This window comes from Anoplopoma fimbria, chromosome 11 (assembly GCF_027596085.1).
Source record: "Anoplopoma fimbria isolate UVic2021 breed Golden Eagle Sablefish chromosome 11, Afim_UVic_2022, whole genome shotgun sequence".
Taxonomy (NCBI): Eukaryota; Metazoa; Chordata; class Actinopteri; order Perciformes; family Anoplopomatidae; genus Anoplopoma; species Anoplopoma fimbria.
The window spans coordinates 23,239,319-23,267,210 of NC_072459.1; the positions used below are offsets into that span (position 1 = coordinate 23,239,319).

Genomic DNA, 27,892 nt, shown 5'->3' on the forward strand with positions numbered 1-27,892 from the left:
TAATGATTCTTACCACGTTAATGCTTAAAAAATATATACTTCAGGTCAGATCTTTTATGAATAAGCAGCAACTGTGCACTAAAATACAAAAAGTAATTCATTTAAGTTTTACTTAAAGTGAAATTATTAGTATATTAGCTGCTTAATACTTAAAAATAAAAGAAATACAAATAAAGTTGAATTATTAATTTGTGCACGTAATCCAACCATCAGTTCTATGATATAGCTGATTTAAAAAGTTTCACAAATGTACTCTAGCACAAGCACCTAAAAGTGATTATCAAAAAAGGTTCTTGTGGTAATTTTCTATTAAAATCAAGTGAGGTAACAGCAGAAAAGGTAACAACAAATGAACAACAGAACACATGAAATGAGGACAATGCATTCACTGGAAGTAGAGTTGTTGACTTTTTTGTTTAATTCACTTCACCAAAGTAAACATTGAGCTGTTGATACATTTCCAGAAGTTTAAATCAGGGTTGGATCAAAACTCAAATTTTGGGTACATATTACAGGATGTGAAACACTGCAAAGCAACCACCCACTGTCATCTGCAAGTACAAACACTGAGGATATAAATATAATACTTCAGACCTTTTGTTCATTTACAACACCCATTACTGTAATGAGTAAGCTTAATTACATTAAAACATTGTTTTTTTCACCCAGCAAAATATCTTATTTTTAGTGATTCTTCCTAAGAAAGAGTAAAAGATTAAAATAAGTCAAATTGTAAACCTTCATTAAATAATATCATTCATTCGACTGAGTTCACACTGCTGAACTGTGTGACCGACATTTTCAGCAGCCCAGTTCCCAAAAGTAATTTTCTCTTTATTTTTATTATGTGTTTGAGGACATTAGGTCGTGTTCAAAACCAACCAACTGTGAGATGAATAACTTCATAAAAATTGATTTTTGTTGGAAATGTGTTTGTCTTTATTAGTCATCCCACACAACATTGCAAACGTCACTGAACTCATTCGCCTCCCTCAAACCGTTCCAACCAATATACTGCAATTACAATATCTGCTCTCTGTTGTCTATTATCATTTGTGATTGTATCGTTGAGGTGCTTTGCATTTCCGTGGCAAAGCAATATCTTTCACTGCTACTGAGTGTAGTACTATATCAGAAGACCAGGGAAACAAATATGAATATAATCTCATTCCCTGTGTTATGACTCCAGTCTTAACCTGTATTTATTTGTTCCAGTAGACCTCATACGACTTCTTCTCTGAGTAACTGGCTTCTGTTGTTCCTGTGCCACATCTTATTTTTTCCTTCACCACCTTCACTACCAGACCACCAGCCAAGGCAATGCCTGCTGCAGCCTTGCCTATCTCAGCCACCGCAGTCACGATGCGTGTCGATACCGCCACGGTGCCCCAGGGATCTGACACAGCCCTGCTGGCCACTGATGTCACACTGGGCCCAGTTAAGCCACACAGAACACCGGGAGCACCAGCAGCCAGTGGGACATTCGCTGCCATCTCCTGAGCTAAAGCTGCTCCGGCTGCAGCACACGGAGGAGTCCCAGTACCTGCAGCTACACTTCCTACGGTGGCCACTGCCTGCTGCCCTGCTGCTGAGGCTAAACTGCTCTGAGCTACAGAGGCATTAGCTAGTCCTGCTGCACCTACTGATGCAGTTTCAGCTCCACCGAGTGCTGCTGTGCTGAAAGCTGCTCCCTCCAGAGCTGCGCTTAAAGCAGCCCCAGCTCCCATGGTGCCTCCCACACCTGCTGCCACTCCCACCACAGAAGCCCCTATGAGACTAACCTGCCCCAGGGCATCCAGAGCACCCTCCCCAGGACTGTCAGCTTCAGTACCAGCAATGGCTCCAACAGAACCACCCAAAACTCCACCTGTTGCTGCCCCCAGAGCCAGGGCGGTTTTCCCTGAGGCTGCCGCCACTATGGCCCCCACAGCTTTCCCCGCACCTGTGCCTCCCGCTACAGACATCCCAGCAAACTGACTCGCAGCAAAGCCAACCGAGTTCCCCACAAATGATGCGCCTGCCGCAGCTGCTAATGGGGCAGCTACCCCAAACACTGCCCCCACCACCATGCCCGTGGCTCCAGCAGCCACCAGGATCTTAACTCTCTCCAGCACCTTAGCGGACAGCGCAGCCTCCCTCCTCAAGTGAAGCAGAGATGAGCGGACGGACTGGCGCCTGCTCACAGCCCTGTGCCCGCCTCTGAACTGGTCCCTACAACGTTCAGCTCTGTCTCTCAGGAAGCTGAAGGGGTTGCCTCTGCTCTCCTCTCTCCACCTCTCCACCCTAAAATCCTCTACATTTCCTCTCTCAAACTCCCTCCTCCTGACCCCTTCTGGTCCTCTATCTGTGCTATCTGCTCTGTTAAACTCCAAGTCGCACTTTCTCCTTTTAGCAAGTTTAGCTTCCTCCTCCATGCTGCAATCGTTACCCTCTTGTTCTTCCCCCTCTGCTGTCCCTCGCTCCATCAACATCCTTTTCTGCTCCTCCCTGATGGCAGCCTCTGCTTCTAAAAACATGACATTGGTATAAAACCCTTGTCTAGTCTGCTTTGCCATCTTGTCCACCTTCATTAGGAGTTCTGTAACCTGCACTGAGTTACCGGGGTCTTTGTTGTTAAGTACATGGTATCTGCCCCCACACTTGTCAATCAAAGCCATAAGACCAGCAGGTGCAGTCTCCCTCAGATAATCCTCAATCCCCATGCCCTCCAGGTCATCCCCTCTGGTAAAAAGAACCACTGTGTGGTGACGGACTGCATCCTCCCCAAATATCCTGGTCAACCCGCAGGCAGCCTGGTTCTCATTGTCCGTATAGCGTCCTATCGGCACCACCAGGAGGAACGCATGTGGCCCAGGGGCAGAGAGAGACACACATTTGGCTACCTCCGCATGGATCTGCTCCACACTCAGGTGAGTGTCTCCGAACCCCGGCATGTCAACCACTGTGACTCTCCTCATCCTCCTCTGTGTGACAGTCCGGCCTTCCTCCTCAGCATCCTCTTCCTCTGAGATCTCAGTGCTCCCGAGCTGGCAAATCTGAGTGACAGAGCTGGCACTGATCTGTGACAGGAACTGCCTCCGGCCAAGGATGGTGTTTCCAGACGCACTCTTGCCAGATCCGGTCTTTCCGATGAGGACCAGCCTGAGCTCTTCATTCCATCTGGTGTCAGAGTCTTCTTCTTCCTTCTCACCCTCCATATTCACTGGCTCCCTTTTCTCTTCCCAATACCCTGTGGGGAAAGCAGCACAACAGAAAGTGTCTGTAACTCACTGAGACTATAGCTGTTTATATTGACAGGGTAACTGCAGTGACACAAGCTCATGGAGACAAAACAAGCCTTGTTTTGTGTGAAAAGCACTGGAACATTCCGTGTTTGTGAGGACGGTGCTGGACACAAACAAAACGTTTCAACTGAATAGGTTAGCTCACAGTAGCTAACCTAGGTATGATGTTTATATAAGAAACCTTGAAGCTAAGATCAGACATCAAAAGCAAAGATCACGTTTAATCCCACAATGCAATGCTGTAGCCCCTGCTATGTATTATTAAGCTAGCTAATGTCAACAAATATAGTCAGCCAAAAGCTAATTCCATGTTAACAAGCTAGCCTTAGCAAGTTGCTAATTTATGACGAAAACAGCAACTATCACGACACAGTGAGATAAAAGTCATCTTACCAGAGTCAAAGTTATTGGTCTCAGTTGTGTTTAAACACGTCGTTTCTTTCCTTGATTCAAGCTCTAACTTAGTTCTTTCCTCTGAGTGAAGCTACATGTTGAGCTCTGTTCAACCTCCCAAACATAAACATTGGACTTTCTTTGCAGTCGGTTTGGTGACGGTCTGCCCCCTGGTGGCTGATCTGTGCAACTACCCGTGACACAAACACACACTGTAGTGATATGAAATACAGATGTTTTTTGTACATATCAGAGTCACTTTATTTCATTAGATTTGATAACAAAATGGCTTGTTCATTCTGCAGCAACGATATTCTTTCTCTGAATATACATATAGTTTTTATAACAGTCTTAATACAATTTCAAAATTACATCAATCTCAATTCCATAAATCTAAACCATTAAAATATGTAGATTTCCAGCAAAGATAAACAGAAAAAGACAACAAAAAATAGCACCAAAACAGGTGCAGGTCTTATATACTGTAATTATGGGTGACACATAGTTCTAACAGGATACAATATTGTTTATTAACTAAAGGTCACTAAACTGAAACAACTAACGAAATTTGTGTAAAAAAGATTTAAAAAACAAAAAAAAACAAATACACTGATGATTTCTTTAATGGTGATCAAATTAACCAAAAATAAATGAAAATGAACAAATTAAAGAAAACTGTCCTTCAGGCAACAAAACATCAAATGTGTCCTTAAAACCTTTGAGCAGCAATAAAGAACATAAATCTGCCAACTTATAAACATCCCTCTTGGAAATTCCCACAGAACTCAGTTGAAGGAACAAGGAACAAAAACTAAACTGTATTCCATCATCAATCAAAGCTCAACTTAACCACAAACAGACCCAATTGAATGAGATGAGGACAAATTTAGATTTGGCAAACACGTATTTCTAAGCAAATGGGTTTTAGACACATTAAATCTAGACCAGACACAATACAGTGGGGTTTTGCAGTTTTTTAAAGATTATATTTAAATTAATTATATTCCAAAGTACATTTATGTAATCCTCAAGTTATCAAAAATGAGTTTCCCTTATCAACTCCTATTCCAGAGACGTCTTTACCTCCTATACAAGGTTAGATTCAGCCAGAAACTGACACATTACTTTTTTGTGTGACCTTGAGGGTTCCTCTCTTGTTTTAATCAGAGCACCTGGCTTTTTACAAGTGAAGACAGCTTTTATTTCCTTCACTGTTGCCTGGAGTCTACAAGTCAAGCCCCCCCCTTGTGGATGGTGCGTAAGCTCCTTCCTCTTGTTCTCTGCTCTCCACCAGCACCGGGGTGCAGCGCTATAGCTCGTTACGGGAGCGGGAGATGCGAGGGCCTTTTCTTATTTCTTTCCTCTTCTCTTCTTTCCTCCTCCTCTTCTCCTCCTCCCTCAAGATCTTCTGGAAAGCCTCGGCAGTGTGAAGCACCTGAAGCAGATGAGACAGGGTTAGAGAGATGGATTTCTATGTGAGAGATATCGTTAGTCTGTGACTCTTTATTAAAAAAACGGTATGATAAAGTAAAGATCTGTCTGTGTTACTTTTGTTACCGGTAACTTTGGGGGTTGCTGGACTGTTAATGGATCATTAAGAGATAATGATAATAATCATACTTACATCGTCTCTCTCTGTGCGGTACGGGTTTATAAAGTCTGGAGATTTCTCCGTTATTCCCAGCTCCTGTGACATCTGAGAGATGAGCGGAATAGACAAATGACAGAGGAAAAGAGGAAGAGAGGGCACATTATCAATTCTTCAACAGAGATTGAGAGATAAGGAATGAAAATGAGACTCGGTCACATCGCTTACTCTGCAGCTAAAAAGCAGCTGCAGACAAAATCGATATTTCTTCCAAGTACAATCGCATGGGGTAGGGCAGATTCCATTTCTAATTCACTATGATAATAAATTGATACACAATGGGGATTTTTTTCTGTCAATTTAAGTAAGCAGTGCATAAAAAAAATCATTAAAATAGACTAATAGAGCTTGTTTATCAAATAAAAATAGTGCCATACATACATACAAATATACATGTTTTGGGGGTGGGAGGAAACCGGAGCACCACATTAATTTTGACCTGATGAATATTATTAATGTTTGTTCATTAACTGGCCCCTGGCAAGTTGAGTATCGCCGCAGTCAAGGATCAGAAGCAAACTAAACTCAGAGTGGTGTTACTGAGGCACGCTTTCACTGCTGCTGCTTCCAGTCTCAGCATTTATCCGCACTATAATCCTCTTGGCACACTGCTAAGGTCACAGATTAATCCTGCAAGAGTTTAGTTCATTAACCCACACAGAGAATACCATTTTATCCGCTTTGCTCTTTTAAATTTCAAAAGGCCACAATCCATGGGGACAAATTTGATGATGACAAATGACACATTTAGCGGTGATGGCAGAGCGGTGTTAGCTGACACTGAGGATGTGTTGTGCACCCAACATGACAGCAGAATGCACTGCAGTCTCTACATCACAGCGTCACATTTATTCCACCGCGCGCTATATAGCATTGAACTGTTTTCCATGTTCTCACTGGTTTATATCATCATGCACTGATATTGTGTTCTGCATATAGACTTCATCCACAAGCAAGTATTATCAACATTTTTGCTCTGGATTCAAAAAGACAGAAAATTGTAAGAAATAAACTAAACTGAATCAACTTCAATATTGTGATTATTTTCATATTTTTGAGGCATTTACTTTTAGCCTGTTCAAAGGGTCTGAGTTCTCATTCTCAGTAGTGTTGTCTAAGCAACACTCTCTTTCTGTTTAGCTATGCATAATGGAGATCTCACAGATTTTTACAGCCAGTCAAAAAACGTTTTACAGTTTGCATGCAAAGATACAATAGAAACCTTTTTTTTTAACACCCTTACTGCAAAAGACATCAGAAGTGTGTCACTACTTATCAACAGGAAACGTTAGTTATAAGAGGTAAGAACAGGGTAGGTGTTGTCTTACAAGGGTGAGGACATGTTGGTGGGCTCCTCCTGTGAAAACCCCAGTCTGGTTACAGAAATTCAGGCCCCAGCGCAGCAGACCGTCCCAGTCAGTGTTGCGGTCGTAGTAGTGGTGGACAATACGGGGAAAGCGCAACGCCACGTCGCCAAAGAAGGCGGTATTCTCAACCACGTGGGAATAAGCTGAAGTGACGTGGAAGAACAGAGAGAAACAGGTAGGTTAATTAAAATAAATGAGACAGCGAGAGCAATACTTTGACGCTGTATACATGTGCTTAAAAAAACAAAACACAAAGCATGCTGATCAATAGAACAAAAGGGAAGAGTGCAGCTCAAGCAATGGATGATTTAGTTCAGTGAACACTCAAATAGGTGGTGGCGTTGAATAAGCCTGAAAAATAGGGGAAGCTGATCTTCGTGACATTCAGATAGATGTGAAAGCTCATATTATTGGCACCAAAGGGGGATAAGGATGAAAGAAAGGAAGAGTGACACGAGGTGGAGCTTTAAGAAACGGGTGACAAACCAGTCAGAGGTGTTGGAGACAGAATCAGAGTGTGAAAGACACACTAGAGAGGCTGCTAAATAAAGTGGCTTATATAAGTAGAGCAAGAGCGAAAAGAAAATTAAATGATGAAACAGCTGAGGTGTAAAAAGGGAATCAGACCTTCTTTGATCTTATCGTCCATTGGGAAAGGGTCATCAGGCTGCATGTTGGCCGCAACCAGGATCTGTCTCGAGTCCTCCAACACCTAAGGAATAAAAATAAATAAAACGCAGCTCAATAGACAGGTTTATTTACTTTACACTTTTAGCTGGGTATTCATCCTGCTGTTGTAATTCAGGGGAGAAATACAGCTAAGATCTTAAAGGAAAATGTATTCCCATCATATTTTACACGGCACTTTTACTGCCGTTACCAGGGGAGGCAGTGAATCTGCTAGACACGAAGACGCCGTTTCATATTGTGGTTAAAACACACACTGTGCAAAAACAGACATCTGAGATCAGTCAGCGTCTATCAGGGATAGTATATGGAAGAGTAATAAGCAGGAACACTGTTAAGCACTTACTCTCTCACACACACACAGTCATACACAGAGCGGTATAGAAATGCTGACAATGTCTTCCAGCCACTGAAGGTTGACTACGTCGGTTGTCCTTGAAAGATGCATAGATAACCGTCCTCTGGGAGAGAAGGAGGCGTACTGTAAAGCAAAGCTCCGAGCGGCTGAGTCTGAATTAACATTCAAATGAATGCGAGGATGCATGCTGATGAATGTTACCATTGGATGTGAAGCCTTTGATTCTCTGTCGCTCTAAGAACCTCGTCATCCCTTCAATCTGCTGAGAGCACGAGCTCCAGGTCTTTGAAGTAACTGTTGCAGTTAGTGTTTTTTTTTTAATATACTAGTGGCCTTGTCTGTGCTTGATTTTGCTGCTGCCTACAGACTGTGTGAGCATATGATGTGAGAGCACACACACACACACACACACACACACACACACACACACACACCCACACACACACACACACACACACACACACACACACACACACACCCTACCTTGAAGAGTCCTTTGAGCATGATGTCTATGATCTTGTACTGCTGGTTGATGTCGTTCAGCTCTACCAGGTTCTTCAGCGCGTTCAGTTGATCTTTCCTCTTGGTCTCAAACAGCCGCTTGTCTGATAAGAGTGGCTCAGGAGGACACACGTTCTCCACATGGGCGTCATTTACATAAATGCTTTCTCATGCACCCATCTGTCACATTAAAAAAGGCACGGAAAGTCACTGACACAATTACACATACACACACACACACACTCAGAGGCAGACACGCAGAAGGATACAGATGTCCAGGTTGGAGTCATGTCTCAGTCTGTGCGAGTCCGAGTCCGCCGAGACGAGGGCGGCAGCGGCGAGCGCCATTACCAGCGCACACACACTCTGCATGGTCAGCTGAGGGGAACTCTCCTGAAAAAAAAAAAGATGACAAGCCATGATGTTACACTTATAGATTGTGATTTCAATTTGTTTCAGGCTACAGAGTCTAGACTGTACATCTCAAAAGCAGAACTCTTTTGAATGTGAGTGTCACGCTGAACAGGTTTTCTTTTGATACCAAGATTTCACTTTCATCTGAAAATTGTTTTCTTATTCATGAGGCATTTTTTTCTTCTTCCGAAGCTGCTAGAATGGCTCAGTCCCTCTTGTGATACTTGTGTGAAATACGAGATATAGAGAGAGACATGCTGGGGATAAGTGGTCAATATGGAGCAAAAGAGGGGAGTTGTCATTTGAAGAGGGGCTCCTTATGTTCCCTTTTTAAAAAGACACATCTGATGTCTGGCACTTGCGTAATCCCCAAGAGGAACATTTACCATCTCTGTATCACACTCCCTCTCTGCTCCTGCTTCTCCCTCGTCCCCCTGGTCTCTCCACTCAAGGCCGTGGTCCTTCCAAACATTTATCATCCAGTTGCAACTTTCTCTCCCTCAGATGCTTTTTTTTTTACATTTGAGAGGGAGGTGTGAGAGCAAGGAAATAAATACAACAGCTAAAAATAGGGCCTCGTCTAATGAAAATTTGATGAAAGCCAATTTTTAAGAAAACATTAGCAGAAAAAACAGTAGGGACTGGAGGGAGGGAGGGGGAGACAATGTTGATGAAAAGCAACAAGATATAATTCACATAATTCATGCATAATTTAGCAAGGTTTCCATCAATGACACCACGAGAGGGATGCTGAGGGGTTGCGGTGCTCGGGTGGGGGTGAGGAGCCTGCTGGGAGAGTCAGGAGGAGGGCAAGAGATAAGTGGAGGGGCGTCCAGAGGAGTGTGAAGGCGAGACCCTGCAGGAAACAACAGCTTTCCTGGTGAATATTTAATTTGCTGGTATCTTTGCAAAGACACAGCGGTAAAAAACGTAAAGACCCACAGTCAGGAGAGAGTGAACGATAGAGAGCCCGTGCGAGGGGATAATGAGCGCCAGGGAACTTGATTTTGCACCGACAGAATTAATCTTTGCAAGTGCACGCCTGACGAAGCTTGAGCCTGAAGGACTAGTAGGAAGCGAGCAAACGTCTCGGGTATGAATGTTAATTGAGACTGAATGAGCCCCCTTAAGAATCCTCACATAAATCAGAGGAGGAAAGCATATGCTTCCTAGACAAACACACCATCCCTCCACAGAGTGCTGGGAACGTGATCGACAGCGATCATTTCCTACTACAACTTCCTCCTGTTTCACTGCTGCTCTGCTTTTACAGCAGACCCCGATGACGGCATGACAACCGTCCAAAGACTCTAATCTGACAGTTGATCTCAAGATATGATTCAAATGAATGAGTGGAAATAGAGGCGACTAACTGCGACTTCTTTAGTTTGAAGTGGTGGTCTCTTATTTAGAAATAAAACAACAATACTTTTTCCTTTTTCTTACGGAGTCAGCAGAAACGAGTGCTCTCGAAGACAGCTGAGTGAGGACAATGTTCGATTAAGGCCAATTTGTGCGTTCTGATAAGATCTTTTGGGTAGTTTCCCAGCTTTCTGAGAAATGCGGCACTAAATATCCTTAAGTGCTGGTCGAAAGCCTCCATATTTCTAGATAACAGCCCAGGAGAAAGGCGCCCCGTCTCTCCGGTGGCAGCGGCTAGTCCAGTTATTTGATGGTCCCGTGTGCCTCCATGCAGTCAGCCATGTGGCTCTTGACAGATATTTATGGGCTAGAAAAAAAGGTTATTGCCACCAGCACCGTTTAATGCAGTCAACACATAGCTGACGTTTTCCGTGCAATTGGGCAAAGTGCTGAGACGTTAAAGAAGAAGGACATTAGGAGCGGATCAATCATCTCTAATGTGGCATGGGCGGCCCAGAGATGAGACTCTGAATGCATCCATTAACTGCAAGCAGGAAACACTGATTATACAGGATGATTATTCGAGGAAATCTAAGTCACAGGAGAACCCTACCGGTAAATCACCCACGTATTAGGGTCAGATTACACCTGACTGTGACACAGTACAATGTAGATCACAAGTGCTCCTTGATTCGTATGCTTGGCTGCATGGGGGAGAAAATGAGACGTGAGAAAACGCACTAACATAACATGATTTCAGCCTGTGGTCATAACGGCAATAACACCTTTCTTGCTTGAGGTGTACAACAGCACGTACACATTTTAGAACAAGCAATACTACACAGCTGCTCTGTGAGAAGTGTGCTTTGGATGGATTTCCCTCCATATGACCCACTGCCGGTCAGCGTCCGAGGTGGGAGGGCCTGGCTCAGATTTGGTCTGTCAATGTGGCACTCAAGGTGGGTGAGGTGTGTTCGCCACGGGGTAGATCTGGAGGCAGAGTAGTTCATGCTGAAGCCGTGTAAGCCCACGTAAATCTTTTGGCCGGAGGAGTTTTTTTCTTCTTCTTCTGCTCTGCCAAATACAACCTCCAGTGGCAGAGGGGCTGAAGCTGTATTTCCTGTGTGGGAGACTCTGGTTCCAGCTTCTTCACATAAGTAGGCTCGCATGTCTAACCGTACTACACAGCGGTGAAGATATAGCTCCACTCTGAATTCCTCTGTGGTGTGAAAACATGCATCGGATATTGTAAGATGCAGTGCAATATCTGCAATTTCTTCTCTAATCCCGCAGGACAAGAAGAGAAGGAGAAAATAATCCTCAATAAAAAGCAGGAAACGGTCCAAACTGTTAACCAACCAACCAACTCTGACATTAACTTCAAGAGGCAAAAACCAGCCCTTGAGGCGGAAAGAGCCTCCTGAGAGGATGGAGCATGCAAGATGCCTATCAGACAGCTGGATGTGCAGCAGAGGATCCAGATCCCCCTCAGGCTGCAGCCTGCTGTGGGAGGTTTGAGGTTCAAGGACTGACACATCATTACATTACATTACAGTCATGTAGCAGACGCTTTTCTCCAAAGCGACTTACAGTCAGTAGTATGTTACATATCATTCACCCATTCACACACTGATGACAGGCTACCATCAAGGTGCCACCATCAGACTCTAACTAACATTCATCATCCAGTCCACACCGATGGCCTTCAGGAGCAACTTGGGGTTAAGTGTCTTGCCCAAGGACACATCGAGCCGGGTATCGAACCACCGACCCTCTGATTGGAGAACTACCTTGCTCTCCACTACTCCACAGCCACACACATCATCTCCTCTCTCTCTCTCTCTCTCTCTCTTGCTCCCTGTTATCACTCATGCAGAGGCACGGACATGGTGATGGTGATGGCAGAGCCTAGATAAAGATCAATTAAGCATTGTTTAATTGATTGAACCCTACCTGACCCGCGATAACGAGTTCATTCACTTAATTGTAATCCAGTAATAACGCGTTTAGTATCAAACTGTGGCGTAAAAACCCCATCTATTAGTGATCTAGATCCGCTCTGCAACACTACATCACAATCATGTATACAAGGGTTCCTCCAGGGGAGCGCTTTCGGGAATTGAACAAGTATTTGAAGTCGCTCCTCGACAGATTCAGCCCGTCATCGCAGCTGGATTCATCAGTTCAGGTGATTCAACGGATGAAAGCATTGCACATTACAGCCACACAAAGTCGCCACTCACCGGTGTTGTACCGAGAAACGGCGGCGACACACGGCAGAGATCAGCGACCACAGAAGTGCCGTTTAGTCTGTCTTTGGTTGGACGGGACAGTCAGTGTGGCCCCTCTGGATCCTCAGTGTGGCCCCTCTGGGTCCTCGGGTGTGGAGGGGTTCGTGTACACGTTGCTCTCGCTGCTCCAGTCCTCCAGCGCCACGATCGCACCGGCTGGCTCGCCTTGGACGAATGACAGCCAGCGGACGCTCACCGAGGAGGAGGATGTTGTTTCCGCACGGAGGGTTTAGAGGGGGACGCCACCAGAGCGTGTTGTGCGTCGCGTTTATCTCGTGTTTTTTTTTTTTTTTTTTTTTTTTAGATACTAATGATGTGCAAGACATATTTATGATAATGTTTTTTGTGAAATTGTAGGAAAAAAAAGAGCTTTAATTTTGAGTACATTTTAAAGAAGTACTTGTTTTTGATTTGATTTCAATTAAATAATAATAATAATAATAATAATAATAATAATAATAATAATGGATTTTATTTATATAGCACACTTTAAAATACAAAGAAATCTCAAGGTGCTGATGAACACTTGTCCTGTCTGACTGACTCACCACTACCAAATAATTAAGAGTTTTACTTACCAACAATTACATTTATTTTGTTCCTGGAACTTAATCCAGAGATAATCAGTGGCCGTTACAGTTAAAGGTCCTCTACAGAGAAGTATATTTAAAGATTTTCTCCACACTTTGACATCACCAAAGCTTCTGTCATGTAAATATTACATTCATATGTATAAATGCACACATACAAATATCGAGCACAGTATATTTTGTTCATGCTCTCACATCACACTATCACTGTGCACATTGCGGTAAATGTTATGAGTTCTCTTTGAAGGTCAAATACTCCGGTCAGGGCGTTCTAGTGCCTGGCCGTACGATGGAAAAGGAACAGAGACACTTAAAGAAGGATGAGCTCATGCTGCAGAGAAACCAGATCAAAGAAACCCAGTTTCACTAACTGATAAGGCCCTCAGAAAGTCTAAACCAAGAGCCGCCTTCCTTTATTAGGGACCTATCATATTCAACTCATAAAAGTCTATATAACATGATGCGCACTCTGTTTAAGCGCCTTTTAGTTGCTGAACTTCTCAGTACTGCTAGGCCCGTGCACGTATAACTGCTGGGCGATATACTCCTGTTATCCTACAATAAATGTCACATTTGTTTTAAGATGAATCTGGTGTAGAAGTCTCTCTTGTTTTCCACTCAACACTTCCATGGACATCAGCTTTACAACTGTCCACCTCACATTCACCATCAAACACACCCAGTGGCCTGCATGGTGCCACACTCTCACAAACTGACAGCTTTGTGAAGGTGCTGATGGGTAACAAGTCCCTACAGACCTGGGTCATTTACAACTGTGACCCTCACTGGGACTAAGCCTCCTGCCTGGGTAAATTAAAGAGTAGAGCTGAGGCCTGAGGTGTGAGGTGTGGGGTGAAGATCATCGCTGCTATGATCAGGTCAATTACTTCTGTGGATCGCATGAATCATTTCAATTAGGTCAAATACGTTTGTGTTACAGAATCCATGGAAAAAACTTGGCTATATAGTAGGTGGTTTATTGTAGTAGAGACTGGTATAGTGTGCGTAAGGGTATTCTATCCTATAAAACCTATAACAAAGAAACAAATGTTTTTTTGATCTTTAATTGATCACAGATTGTAAATACTTTCAATAACATGCAGTTAATTATTTCACTGTGACACGTGTCAAATGTAGGCAAGAGCATTAGCTGCTTTATGAGCAGAACGGAAAACCCACTAGGTAAATCTAGTAAAAGTATGGAACAATAAGTGAACAATAAAACGAATTGCCAACTTGAGGGAATAGCAATATCAGCCATAATAACTTCAGTTTGCCGGAACATCAGCCTGCTTTCCCTGTAAAGTCAGACAGACAGATGGACACATCTCCAACACGCCTGAGGACAATAGTTAAGGAGGAAGCAGAAAGTAACTAAAAGACACCATAATTCGGTTTCACCTAAATGTGTGTATTGTGTTTACTTTAAGTGCCTAAATATATTTTTTGTATCAAGCTATTGCTTCATTTATTTATTTACAATTAATGTGATATGACAATATTGTTTTTGTAAGACAGCAGCCAATAAAGCTTGGATCAAGCTGCACAGACAGAGACTGAGTGAGTGGGTGGGTGAAAGGAAGAACGTGTGAGAGTCAATGAACACGACAGATGTACTGAGCCTTTAAGTACTGACTCTGACTGAACTACAGTAACAACCCTGTGTTGTACAACACACTGTCCAAGAGATTGAGTGAAAAGCAAAACACAGACATTCAATGAATGGCCAGAGAAAATCAATCAAGATGCTCTTCTTACATTTAAAGTACAGCGTGGGTATCTTTCAAGGTGTGCTAAGAGTGTGTTTCAGCTTGTCAGAAACATACAGAAGCATGTTTGAATGTGTGACATTGTTGTGATCATGTCAGCATGTGAGTGTGTTGTGTTCACAGGTGTTTATGCGTGTTTCACTTCAGGTGAGGGATACACGATGTTGCCGGGCAGATTGGGGCTGCAGCTCTCGCTTGGCATCTGTAGGCCGAGGGACTCCATCACAGCCTTCACTCTCTGCTTGTGCTCCTCTGTGAGTGGCGGCTGCAGTACACTGCTCTGGATCTGAACGAGCAAAAACAAGAGGGAGAATTTTATTTTGTTCAATTAAAGAAGGGAGAGGGGAGACAAGCAGCATTATGAGGGAGGAACATAAAGGAGAATGGAGAAATGAAAAGAAAGAGCACAGGACATAATGCCGATATTGGGACTTGAAGGTTAATAGGCAGTGAGGAGGGAGATGAGAAGACAAAAGCTGAAGTCGGAAAAGAAAGTTGAATGTCTGAATCAGATAAGAAAAAGTTCCTTTTTATCCTAGCTGACTGATATACAAGAACGGGAGCATTTCGACTGCCTCTCAACATGGTGACGGCTTTTACTGTAAACTACAGCAAAAGTGCTGAAAGAGCTTACAGTGTTTACCTAATGGGGAATGGGAGAGTGGTTACTACGCTTCTGCAATGACACAGTTGGTCAGGACTCTAATCAGCTGAAACCAATGTATAAGAGCAGTGCAGAGCGGCGACTGTGAGCTAACCAGTGGGGAACGAACGAGCTCTAAAAGCACCACGGCCTGCACGGTTATGTCAAGGCGAGGAGCAAATACATTTTCTGCTCAGCTAGACATTACTCCACTATGTCTTTACATAGCAGACAGTTGCTTGCCACTTTATTAATGCTCTGAACCCCTGAACCGCACCTTTAGAAAACAAAATACATAAGCAAGGCTGACAAAGGGCAGATTCTTCAGAGGGAGACTCACACACACACACCTGGGATTTGCAGAGTGCTAAATAAGTAAGCATGACAGAAAGCTTCTACTGCAAAAACAAAACTGTTAACGTCAGATGTCACAGGCAATACTGCAGAATTACAACCGTATTAACACAATATTGTTGTTAGCTACAGCAGCCTGAGTATTGTTAATATGCCTCCAACATCCTTTGTATTGTCACCAAACTATCATCATCTCCGCCATCATTACCATAATCATCATTCTCTGCACTAGTGGAGAATGAGAAAAAATCTGGAACTTTAAGAAGTTTCCAGAGAGAGAGAGAGAGAGAGAGAGAGATCTCCATACACAAGTGAATGTTGCACTCAAAGTTAAAGCTGTTATTTCTCTGCAACAGTTCCTATACAGTGACTCGAGAGGATGATATTTTGAGGAACAGGCGGGTGAAGGAAAGGGCAAAATTTAAAAGAATTGTTCCGGTAACTGAAAAGAGCAAAAGGGGAAATAGAGGTGAATGGAGAGGAGTTGGTGGGGTGAGAACAATTTGGAGAGCAAAAGAAGAGGAGAGAGGAGGCAAAGGGAAAGAGGGAGAAACAGAAGAGGCAACCAAGTGAAAGGTCATTCTGCGTACGCAAGAATGAAAGAGATAGAAAGAGTGCTGGATAACAGAGTCCCTCCAGTCTGGGGGCCATGTATGAGAAGATGGCAAGCATTAGAAATTATGAGAAGGGACTCTCCCCTAAGACCAGCCCCTATATGACAAGCTGACTTAGTATGCAGCCCAAGCCTCTTACCCTGACCACTGGATCATATAGACATACACATACTGTTGAGACAGGAAGACAAGCACAAGCAGATGTTTAACAAGTCTGAATGGAGGACTGGAAATAGCCATGGGCTCAAGCTGCAAAAGCAAATGATGCATGCATGCACACACGATTGCTTGTATCATATCGTGTGCACAAACATGCCTCCATGACACACACACTCAGTTGACAGTTATGTCACAACTCATCGGGAAGAAGCAAGATAGTGATACGACACCAGATCCCTGGCAGATGTGCACAGAGAGCTTCCTCGTGAACTGAGATTTAAGTACACAGGCAGATCAACAGAGCTTAAGGACAAAGTTCAGTGTGTGTGTGTGTGTGTTTGTGTTTATGTGTGACAGATTGGAGCAGAAGAGATGCGCATGTATTCGCACAGTTTATGATTCTCTGGCACGTGCTGCACTGGGTGCTGCAGTTCGTGCCATCATTCTGTCACTCCTCTGATTCGGAGCTACTTTCAGAATACTAAATGTGCTTCTGGTCCTATATGTGACGCCAAATTTGAGCAAAGCAATCTGATGTGGCTGCTACTCCTTCTGTGTTTTATAAAGTCTTGAAGCAAACGCAGATGGGCTTTGTGCACTCGCTGCAAAGCTAACAAGGGTAACGACGAGGGCGTAGTTCATCATGTTCAATTTGTGCTGAAACAAGATCTTCACAGGGAATACTTGCATCTGAAGCCAGTTCATACAATACCGTGTTTCTTCTGGGGATAATCTGAGTGATTTGATGAATGATGCTGATCTCTACTTAATGCTGCCATCGCAACGGAGCAGAGCAAAAATTTAATTTGAGCAAAGTTGTTTTCTTTAGTTGATCTGCCCCATACACCCTCATGATGTAAGTAAAACCAAATTATTTATCCATATTTTCTGTTTGCATTTTTTTTGTATGACGTCCTACATTACGTTCCAGTGTAACTTTTTAATTGACCTTTGATGGATATGTGCAACAACTACAGAATAGCGCCGATTAACCTTAAAAAAACATAACCTGGTTGGTTAATAATTCACCAACCAGTAGAGGCCTTTAGATTGACAAACTCATTTTAACATCTGTGGGTAGTAGGTTTTACGTCTGTCATCAGCAGTGAAAGGCTGAGGCAGTGTGCAATCATCTTCAAACAAATGGCCCGCAGCAACAAAATGTCCACTGAGTGAGATTGCAGTTATCAATTTATTCCTTGAACGCCTCAATGCTAACCAGCCGTTTGGCTCCCATTTACGTCTTGGTCTTTCAAGTCGAGTCAAATATAAGTTTAAAGCTAATGTTTTCTTATTTCTCCAACCATATATCTTATCCCAAGAGCACAACGGTATCAGGGTGCAGTGATTGGTCCAGACACAATTAAAATGGTCACCTGCGTCAAAAGGGGGGTCCAATAAATGAGGATTTTAAATTCAGTCTCTAGTTTCTGTGACACAGATGACGCGTCATTAGTGCCGACATGACTAATGATTCTGGATACCAAAGGGTATGTGCAACTAACAGATGGGTTTACTGAGTTAATGTGAATGACAAGCACTTCTAGATAGCAGTAACTCCTTGCTTTGTGTACATAAGTATGACCATTAAAGATGTTAAGTTCCAAAATCAGAGCATATCTGTTGTTTCTCAACGGCTCTCACCATGGCGACAGCTAGAGAGAGAGAGCTAACAGTGTTAACCTTGTGGGTAACCGGAGTGCGGATGCTATGCTTTGGCGACAATGCCAATGCGTTATCAGCTATTTTAGCTCCCTGTGTGAGTGGGCCACTCATACAGGGAATCATATGCACTAACATGCATGTGCATGTTAGTGCATGTTAGCTGGACCGGCTACATAAACAAAGCACAAAGAAGGCCGGATTACAACACACACAGTGACTTCCTTCTCTGCTCCGCTATAATTTTACTTAGCAGGTAGTTGATTGTGACTATATTAATGCTCTAAATAAGGAATTTAGCACCTTCTATGATGACACAATTACAAGAGTGGAAGAGGGATGTGGAGAGGGAAAACTGCTTGCGTGAGATGTGTCCATGGCAGATGCCTGACAGGCAAGAAAGTCAGCAGGATTTTGAGGAGGCATCAGTTTCAGACTACAGACCACACTTCCCAGACAAAAAGCACAACTGAGCAACACCACCTGTCAAACCTTATGGTACCTACCTCTGAGCTTACACTTTGCACTAGTCTTTGCAATTGCAATGTTAACTAGAGCCGCTGTCAACCATTTACCTGTCAGGCTGTGTGGCTGAAGTATGATGAAGTCCCACACTGAGGCTACTGTTGTAAATTGGCACTTTGTTACGGCGGTGCTTCTATGCAAAATTCTGGTACTTTATTTGCATAAAGAAAACTTTATTTGCAGGGAAGAACAAAAGTATTATAAACCCTGCTTGAACCCGACTGATACTGATCTTGTATGAACTTGATTTATTCTCTGATTCATTTATTCAAGGAATGGAGATATTTATGTGTAACAGTGTGATACAAGTCTATTGCTGTGAGAGTGTCCATTGTTTGATCTTTGTGTGTTTGTCAGCGTGTACGTGTGTACCTGTGAGAGGAGCAGCCTGATGGCCTGTGCTGCTTCCTCACTGAGCACCTCCCGCCCCCTCTTCTCCACTGCCTCCGTCACCTGGAGCAGGTCAGGCTCCCACAGCACTGAAGTACTGCCGTGCTGCAGGAGCTGCAGAACCACAAGCACAGAGTGATGAACACATCCAAGTGCACGATCATGCACAGATGTAGTCATTAATATACATGGGGGAATTACAGTGAGGAGAGTGAGAAAAGTAGAAAACTAGAAGAGGGAGGTAGAAATAAAGAGACAGAGGAAAGCATAAAGAATCAAGGTAACAATAAACATGTTTTTCTTTTAAAGTGATCTGATATTGTGGACAATGTAGAGGTCAATTGACCCTTTGCTAAGTTCCGCCCTCAAATGAAGACTGGCTAATCATAGTGTATCATTGTCTAGCTCTGACAAGGATTGGACAACTTAATGGCTCTGCTCTATAAACTCACATGCAATCAGATTTTCAATATTTTTCTATAATGATACTCATTACCTGGAGCGGTTGGAAAGATATACAAGTTTCTTAAATGTTATGTTTCTACATAAAAAAACTGTGTATTTCAGTACATCATTGGCTAACGTGAGCACGCCTATGCTGTGCTAGCTACTGAAAGTATACTGAATGCATACACATACTGCAAAGGGACTATTTCATTTGTTACAATTTTGTAAAGACCTAAATATGAGAAATGTGTAGAGATCGACATACATCCTCACAAAAACTACTTTTGTTTGGTGATGTATTGTCCTAGAAATGATTGCTGCTCATTTAGATGTGTTGGGTCAATGGGGTACAGCTGACCAGCAGTTCCTCCCCTGAGTTTAATGAATAAATGAAAAATGTTTAGAGCCTCAGTTCACAACCCACAATATGGTAATATTTCAAAAATGTCTATGTGTTGCAGGATGTCAGCCTGCATAAAACTGTACTATATTCATCCTCATTACTCATGCGATCCAAATACTCTACCACTTTCATGTTTTTATTATTTCATTAAGTTTTTATGATATTAATATCAAATATTCATTACTTCTCAAAACCGTGCCCAATAAATTACACTTAATTTGAGATGTGTGTGTGTGTGTGTAAAACCTCTCACAATTGTGATGAGTCTGAGAGTGGCAGGGTGGAGCTGGGCGCTCTCTCCTGAGCTGAGCAGGCAGTGGACGAGGAATCGACTCCATGGCTGACACGCCACGTACTTTGCTAACACGCAGACATACGCACAGAAAACACACCACGAGGGGGAGAAAAAATGACAAGTTAGGATACCTAACTCAGATCAATTCAGTTTAAATTCTCCTGGTGCAAATACTAAAGAAATGGATTAAGGTTAATGACACACAGCAGGCTTGTAAAAAACAAAACAAACGTGCTTGCTACAGCGCTGAAGACAGAGATAATATGAGATAATACCTGAGAATACTTGCACACATACATCCTCTTTCATCTCTCTCTCACATGCGCACATGCAGAGATAACTTCTACATTTCCAAACTGTCTCCCTGTCTGGTACCTGTAGCGGGACTCTTCCTCTGGAGGAAGCCCAGCAGGGAGCTTAGACAGTTGACTGAGGCTCTGAGCAACAGCTCGTGCTTCTGAGGAGAAAGAGAGGCGGCACGGTGAAGCATGAGAGAGAAGCCAAGTAAACAATAAAAAAGAGAATGAAAGAACATCTTCCAGCTCAAAAGTGTTTGCAAGTCAAAGGAGCACACAGGACTGGGATGTAGACACAATGGACACAAACACATGTGCTCAGCAGTGGACAGAGATGCACCTAGAAACAAAAGGGAGAACAAGGGAACACTGGGGAGAGCGACTGAGTGAGGTTTTTAATAATGCATGTCTCTCCCAGAGGGGCGGCGCTGGCAGTGCGCACTATGTAGTGTCCAAAAATACTGAAGTAGGCCAGGCGGATATATAGACGACAGTGGAGTGTTACACCCTAATCTTGAGACGGAGGGAGAAGTGAGAGGAAAGGTGGGGATAAAGGATCGAAGGAGGTGAATTTGGTAGAGGGAAGAGGGCAGAGGTGGAGATGAAGATGAAAGGAGAGGCTTAGTGAGAGAAAGGAGGGCCAGAAAAGGGAGCAGAAAGAGGAAAGCAGTCAAGAAAGTAGAGGAGAGAAGCTGCAGTGTTTGCTCCTGCCACCAAACCAGAGCATCATAAGGAATAAGAGAGCGAAACATAAGAAAGAGGAGGGGAGTAGGGAACTCCTATCAGCAGCTGAACAGCTGACCACAGAGCACTGAACCGTAGAGCCGAAGCTCAGTTCAGCACTAAACTCTTTTACACAGAGAAGAAATGCCACTGGTGTGGAACCAGAGGGTGGAATGCTGCAACATAGGCACTGGATAAAAAAAGAAATACAACAGCTAAATATCCCATAGTTACCATATTTCATGTCACACTATCTGAAGATTGTCACACTCAAAAAAACCCAATATCTCTTTTGCAAATATATATGTTGATGTCTTTGTTTACATGTCATGAGTAAAGCATTACTAATTAACTTTACAGCTGGTATCTGTACTGTTTGTAATTTATTATATCATTATTATAAACATATGGTGCAGTATTGGCCAGCGTACTGGAGGAGCTGGGTTTCACAACACGGTTGCATTTTGCATGCAAATGAGCATCAAAATGAGCCCGGTGGCATTACACTTCATTAGCTGGAGCGTTTTCCAGGTTAGTTGATTACCCATTCAAATACACTGCAGGCTTCTACACTACCTCCCTTCGACTACTCTGACACCTTCTCTCTAGTTCAGACATCATTTTGATGACCTCTCACCGCCGGCAAGGGCAGCAGCTTGCTGATTGTTTTAACGCACTTGCAGGCTGTAAAGTTTTAATGACCTGCCACTGCGATACTGTAGCAAAACAAATCATTTAGCTATAAATCACGTCTATCTTGATGAGTATTTGTGGAGTCAAGAATTACTTGTCAATGTAAACCCTAAATTACTGAACACTGGTGTAAGTCTACAGCATCCACTCCCGACCTTTTTCAAGTTGCTCATCCTTGTCAGTCAAAATGACCAGCACCACTAGAAACAAGCACGAAACAAATACATTCGACAGTTAGAGACTGTGTAGGAATACTTCATCTTGAGCACAACCCTGTATTTCCAAAGACTAAGTCAATGGGAGAAGAAATGTATGTGGCCAAGGAAGCTCTTTTGTCCAGCGTCTTGTATCTAAGGCGGGGCAATATAAATCGATGATTGATATCGTAATATCAGACTAGATATCGTCTTAGATTTTAGATTTCGTTGGAATAAGGGTAGTCTTTTCCTGGTGATAAATTCTGCATTACAGTAAAGTGATGTAACTTTCTTAACTAACCATACTGTTCTAGCTGTTCAGACATTATTGATGATAAGGGTTTGATGGGTTCATCAAAAATCTCATCTTGCAAATATTTTGTGAAAGCACTAATAGTCAAACCTACAGTACCGTCTTAACATTGAGGTATTTGGTCAAAAATGTTATTTTCTCCATATCGCCCAGTCCCACTTGTATCACAATCTTCTCATAATATTTCGGCTGTGGCACATGAGGTAGAGCGCTTGACCCACAACCACAACCACAAGGTCAGTGGTTCGAACCCCTCTACAGGCAACATGCCGAGGTGTCCTTGAGCAAGACACCTAACCCCAAAATTGCTCCCCGGGCGCTTCATTGCAGCCCACTGCTCCTCCGGGATGGGTCAAATACAGAGAACCGAATTTCCCCATTGTGGGACTAATAAAGGCTTAATTATTATTAAGGTGCTACTGTATGTACGGGTCTTAAAAATAATTTGAACCCATGTCCATTCAATGCACAATGAGTCTCAGAAGTGAGCTGTATTCAAGAGGAATCTTCCTTCTATTTTATGGACACAGTAAAAATGCATCACCACCACTCGTACTGGAGCTGCTCACAAGTCCTGCAAGCCTCGTGATTCATCGATTCCCAATCTATTAGAGTCAGTCATACAGAAACAATGCATCCTTTATTGTTTGACTGTTGAGAGTTGGCCGTTAAGTCCCGGCAGTAAAGGTAGCAGTCAATATACTTGATTGTGTGATGGAGCATTTGAGTGCTTCATTTTTATGTACAGTAGTGCCTCTGTGTCTTGCGGTGCTGGAGCACTGCTTTGATCATAACGAATTAGGTTGAGACAACTGTGATATCAAAGCCGTGTGTTAACACTCAACATATGTAGTAGTTCTGTGCACAGCAGAAGTTAATAGAACAATTCTTTATAAGCTCTGTGATAAAGGGTCTACCTACCGCCTTATTTAGTGCACTGGATGACAGATATTTTGGACCATTTCGGTTCTTGCTCTGTGCTCAGCCGGCTGCCACCCAGGAGAAGCAGTGCTTCACCTGTTTATTGTTAGACGACTGCTGGTGAGACACCAGTCAGCCTCTTTCGTAATAAACAACCAAAGTCAATACACCGGCTACCTCTATTAACTTTCTGGGATTGCTCTGGAGAGCGTGCCACTCCATTATGCTAACTACTTAATCAATTGAAATCTCATTTTCTGAACAACCTTGTTTGTGAAAGGCAGTTTCAATGCCATGGTGTTAAGATCTAAAAGACTACCTTCATGTTACCTCTGCTGCAGAATGAAAGGTGGAGTGAAAGTAAAGCGAGAGACGGTAGACATCGTCATATCAGCCTTTAAGCCCACTGCTGTGTGAGCACATGGTTATGTATATCTGATTAGGACAGATTTGCACACTGATTGTTTTTAATTCGTTAAACCAACATCTCTATACATGATGTTATTCATAATGCATTTGTTAGGATCCAGAATGAGTCAATATGTGCTGGTTTATATAATTAAGAATGAAAGGACAGCATTACAGTGATGAGTGTGTAGCTCTCATTCCCTGATTCTACCTGCGGGCCAGCACCTCATTAGCATCAGTCTTCATTTTCCTTTGTTTTTTTATGATTTTGTGCCTGTGTCCATAAAGCCACCATTAAATAAACTGCTGTACTCATAAATGTTTATGTTAATTCTTAATCGTTAAAAGGACAAGAAGATATTATGGAATTTAAGCAAATGCTGTGAAAAACAATATATTTGGCAGCACTCCACCTTTGGCAGCATAACCAGACAGAATGAAGTCGGTGTTCTCCGTTATTTCTGCTTCCACAAACAATAACTATGTGAGAAATGAAATGTTACAAAGGCAGTCCCTGGAGCAGACTCAAGTTCATCTCTAAATTTACAAAAACATATTGCCCTTAAGATGATTTAACAGCAAGAACAACTGAGCTAAGTTATGGTGCATTCATGCAGCACCTGTTATCATCCTCTGTTTCAAACAGAGTGGAGGTCTGCTTATGGACATCAACACCTCGTCAGGAAAATGTTCCAACTGTGGAAAGTAAGTACATTTACTAAAGTATTGTACTTAATTACATTTTGGAAATCAATATTGTACTTTTTACTTCACTTCATTCATTTTACAACATGATAATAATAATTATATAATTAATAGTGATATGAAATAGGCCATTCTGCATTTTCACTTTTACTTAGGTTAAAGATCTGAGTACTTCTTCCACCACGGCAAAACTCCAAACAAAGCGTTCAGAACTTGCTGAATTTAGGCTTTTGTCTCGCAGTAAGCATTTTTTCATGCGTCACCTCAAGTTTTGTGACTTTGACTGTATTAAACATGCTTATCCCAAATTTTATAGTAAATAAATATATAATAAAATCACCACAAAGTATATAAATCCCTTTAATGGAACGTGTATCCTGTCTCCAATAATCTTCTCTTTTTTTTTTTTTTTAAACCTAGGTGTGCTCACACGTACCTACACGCACACACATACACACACACCAACACAAAGATCAATACCCCCAAGTACATTTAAATTGTTAAATGTAGTACAACCTGCAAAAGAAGTCCACTGAGAGCAGTTGAGAGGCACTGGGCTCCTCTGGAGCCGAGCGGGTACAAAGCACCATCTTCAACCCCCAGAGGTCTGGGCCCCACCAGGCCAGGACCAGTGCTCAGACGCACCACTGCTGATGCCAGGTCAGCATCAAGGAGAGCTTGCAGCAACCTCAGGTAGCTGACTGGAAAGAGAAAGTGAGAGAGAGAAGGGGAAGAAACGAGGGCTGGTAAATGGCTGAAAAACTACGGGGGAGGAGATGAAATGCCTAAACACACAGGAGAGCAAGAGGAAGATGAGAGAAGAAAAACAAATGTGAAGGGCAAGGGTTAGGGCCAAGAGAAACAGGTGGATGGTAGAACCGAAATAAGTGAGCACTCAAAGTGGAAGTGAAAGTTTGAAATAAAAAAAGATGTTAAAAGCAAGAAGCAGAGGGAATAAAATGAGAGGCAGTTAACAGTTGAAAGGAATTGAGGGCCATTTTTAAACTAATATGTGACAGAGAGAGAGGGAGCATGTGAGGCAGTGAGAGACGGGGTTGAAGGAAGGTCAGATAGACTGACGGACCAAAGTAGTGATGGAGATAAAGAGAGAGACACGGACAGAATGATCGCTCAAACACAGAGGGATCCAAACGGAGAGCTGGCCGCCATCTGAATTGCACTAATGCCAAGTACACTGAGATTAGAGCTCTCTGAGGGAGGGAGGACTCAATTAGTGGCAGCAGAAGAGGCAGGAGAGACACAACGCAGAGATAGAGAGAGAGAGGGGGAGGGATGGTTGGAGGCTGAGTGAGTGAAGAGAGGGAGAAAGAAAGAGAGGGAGCCGATACATCATGGCAGCCCTGACAGGCCACTTATCCCGCTGACAGACACAGACACAGGAGCAGCAGGGATGATCTGTCTCCGAGTGGTGCAGCGAGATGCGGGCCACTTAATATAATTAAAGTGTTTGAAATGAATGCCCAGCGTTTGGTAAACTCCACTGAGGATAAAGCATTAACAAACAGACACTTTACCTGTGCTGGAGGAGGACATGGTGTCACAGTTCTTCCTCCATACTGTCAGTAGTTCCATACTCCCTGTCACTCTGTCTCACTCATGTAATTGGCTCACTCTGTTCACCAGCCTGTCACTCTCTCTCAGTTCACTCCGGCCACTCCCAGTCCCAGTTCCACTTCCAGCTCTCAGCCCAGCCCAGCCCCCTCTCTCTCACCACACTCTCCCTCACTCACCTAATCAGCCTCATGCAGTGCACCTGTCTGCCACACCCACCTCATCAGCACAATCCCTCTCACCTGCTCACTCTGCTGCACCTACACCCTGCAGTATAAATGCCCCACTCATTCACACACTCACTGCCAGATCGTTCGTTGCATTTATGTCAGACCTTCCAGCAATTTCCCGTGGACTGATTTCCCGTTGCCGACCCTGCCTGTCTGTCTGGACTTCCCTGCCTTGCCTGTGCCCCGGTCAACGACTCAGCCTTCTGTCCCCGACCACCGGATTCCCCTACCTTGCCTTTGCCTCGGTTAGCCACCTTAGCCTTCTGTCCCCGACCACGAGTTTAGCCTCCGCTTCCTCTGGTTTCCGTCTGCCTGATCCCCTGCCTGTTTCCCAATGTGAGTCTGACCCTGCCTGTCTGTCTGCTGTGTGCTCAGCTTTAAATAAAGCTCCAGAACTTTATCTGTCTCCTGGTCGTACTGCTTTTGGGTCCACACCACATCCGTGACACATGGAAACCAAAAGGAGGTAAACCTCATGAGTCTATCCTGAGGCTTACACAGTATATGGACAGATGCTGCAATAATCAACAATCTCCAAATCTGAGCCGAACTCTACTGACTACTATATTGAGGCATCCTGGTTTTATTAACCCCCTAGTGTCTGTAATTGCACGGGACATTGTAAAATTGAGTAGCACAAAAATACAGAAAGGATGAAGCTGGGAAGAGTATAAGAAAATGCACAAAACTGGAAGGACAAAAAGAAAATGGGGGGTGGGGGGGAGATAAAACGTGAGCTGAGCACAAAATCCTTTCAGTGCTCTCACGTTACACACACTTGCTTTAAGCATCACACTTGTATTGCTGATGAACTGTTTTGTTATGTACTGTCTGTCTTTCAGAAAATAATCATAAAATTCTGAGTTCGTTACCCAGCAAGAGATTATCTGTGTTTCTTTTCTGAACAAGGAGTCGCTGCACAGCTGTGTCGAGACTCCAGCTGATGCTCTTTTGGACCTTAAATAATGGAGAAAAAGAGAGGGGAAGAACAAGAGAGGGAGGCAGAATCAGAAGAATAATAAATTAAAAGATATCGTTGCAAGTTAGAATTTATTAACTCTGCAGTGTCAGCAGAGAGCAGAGATGAAAGTGCATTGTTTTGTATCACATCCTAACTGGGATATCTAACAGATCCAATTAGCGTTTTGTATTCTGTGTTCACATCTGAATCGCCGCTCCATTTGGCTGTTTGTTCTGTGTCTTGCCCTTGACCGTGTTAAGTTCTCAACGGAAGTTGTGATAAGAGCAGAGCAGAGCTGTAGTGTGTACCTGAGCAGAGTGAAAGTGCTGCAAGGTAATGAGGGAGGACAGGAGTAGATGGCTGCAGCACAGCAAGGCTGAAGGAGGACTGGCTGATGGAGAGAGGGATGGAGCGGAGGAGGAGGAGGAGACTGTCTGCAGCTGGTCCATCAGTCCACTGTTGGAGAGCAGCACGGAGACAGCTGGGGAGGACAAAGCACTATGTCATCACACTTTGATGGGATTTGCACTTGTATGTCAGTGTGTGTGTGTGTGTGTGTGTGAGAGAGAGAATAGCAGTTGGTCTGGATGACTGCATGGGGACATGCTCCAGGCAACTGACACACACACTTTTCTGTGAAACATAATTGATAAACATTACATTTAAAACACATTCAGGCACAATCACAAGCACACAGAAACACGTTGAAGTGCTCAA

General features: G+C 43.3%; 3 protein-coding genes across 4 annotated transcripts in view; all 3 read right to left on the reverse strand.

Annotated features, from left to right (window-relative positions):
- Positions 1–410: 410 nt before the first annotated feature.
- LOC129098737 (uncharacterized) lies at positions 411–3,822 on the reverse strand. Its single transcript, XM_054607829.1, has 2 exons — positions 3,678–3,822; positions 411–3,229 (listed from the first exon to the last, which is right to left on the reverse strand). Exon 2 carries the CDS (start codon positions 3,195–3,197, stop codon positions 1,203–1,205), a length of 1,995 nt encoding a protein of 664 aa, XP_054463804.1. The 5' UTR covers positions 3,198–3,229; positions 3,678–3,822; the 3' UTR covers positions 411–1,202.
- Positions 3,823–3,931: 109 nt separating this feature from the next.
- LOC129098738 (coiled-coil domain-containing protein 134-like) lies at positions 3,932–12,560 on the reverse strand. Of its 2 annotated transcripts, none has more exons than XM_054607831.1 (7): positions 12,258–12,560; positions 8,508–8,616; positions 8,221–8,342; positions 7,320–7,404; positions 6,654–6,835; positions 5,302–5,373; positions 3,932–5,112 (listed from the first exon to the last, which is right to left on the reverse strand). In XM_054607831.1, exons 2-7 carry the CDS (start codon positions 8,608–8,610, stop codon positions 4,987–4,989), a joined length of 690 nt encoding a protein of 229 aa, XP_054463806.1. In that variant the 5' UTR covers positions 8,611–8,616; positions 12,258–12,560; the 3' UTR covers positions 3,932–4,986. The 2 variants fall into 2 exon arrangements, with proteins under 2 accessions (XP_054463806.1, XP_054463805.1); XM_054607830.1 differs by having other exon boundaries at positions 8,508–8,631.
- Positions 12,561–13,874: 1,314 nt separating this feature from the next.
- Positions 13,875–27,892, reverse strand: part of LOC129098946 (meiosis inhibitor protein 1) — a 51,413-nt gene continuing 37,395 nt past the window's right edge. The window contains exons 25-32 of the mRNA XM_054608088.1: positions 27,484–27,656; positions 27,087–27,171; positions 24,929–25,113; positions 20,532–20,613; positions 20,115–20,221; positions 18,994–19,125; positions 14,823–14,950; positions 13,875–14,234 (exon numbers count right to left, since the gene is read on the reverse strand). Of these exons, the coding sequence (XP_054464063.1) occupies positions 14,180–14,234; positions 14,823–14,950; positions 18,994–19,125; positions 20,115–20,221; positions 20,532–20,613; positions 24,929–25,113; positions 27,087–27,171; positions 27,484–27,656 (947 nt within the window). The 3' untranslated portion in view covers positions 13,875–14,179. The remainder of the gene's footprint in view (positions 14,235–14,822; positions 14,951–18,993; positions 19,126–20,114; positions 20,222–20,531; positions 20,614–24,928; positions 25,114–27,086; positions 27,172–27,483; positions 27,657–27,892) is intronic.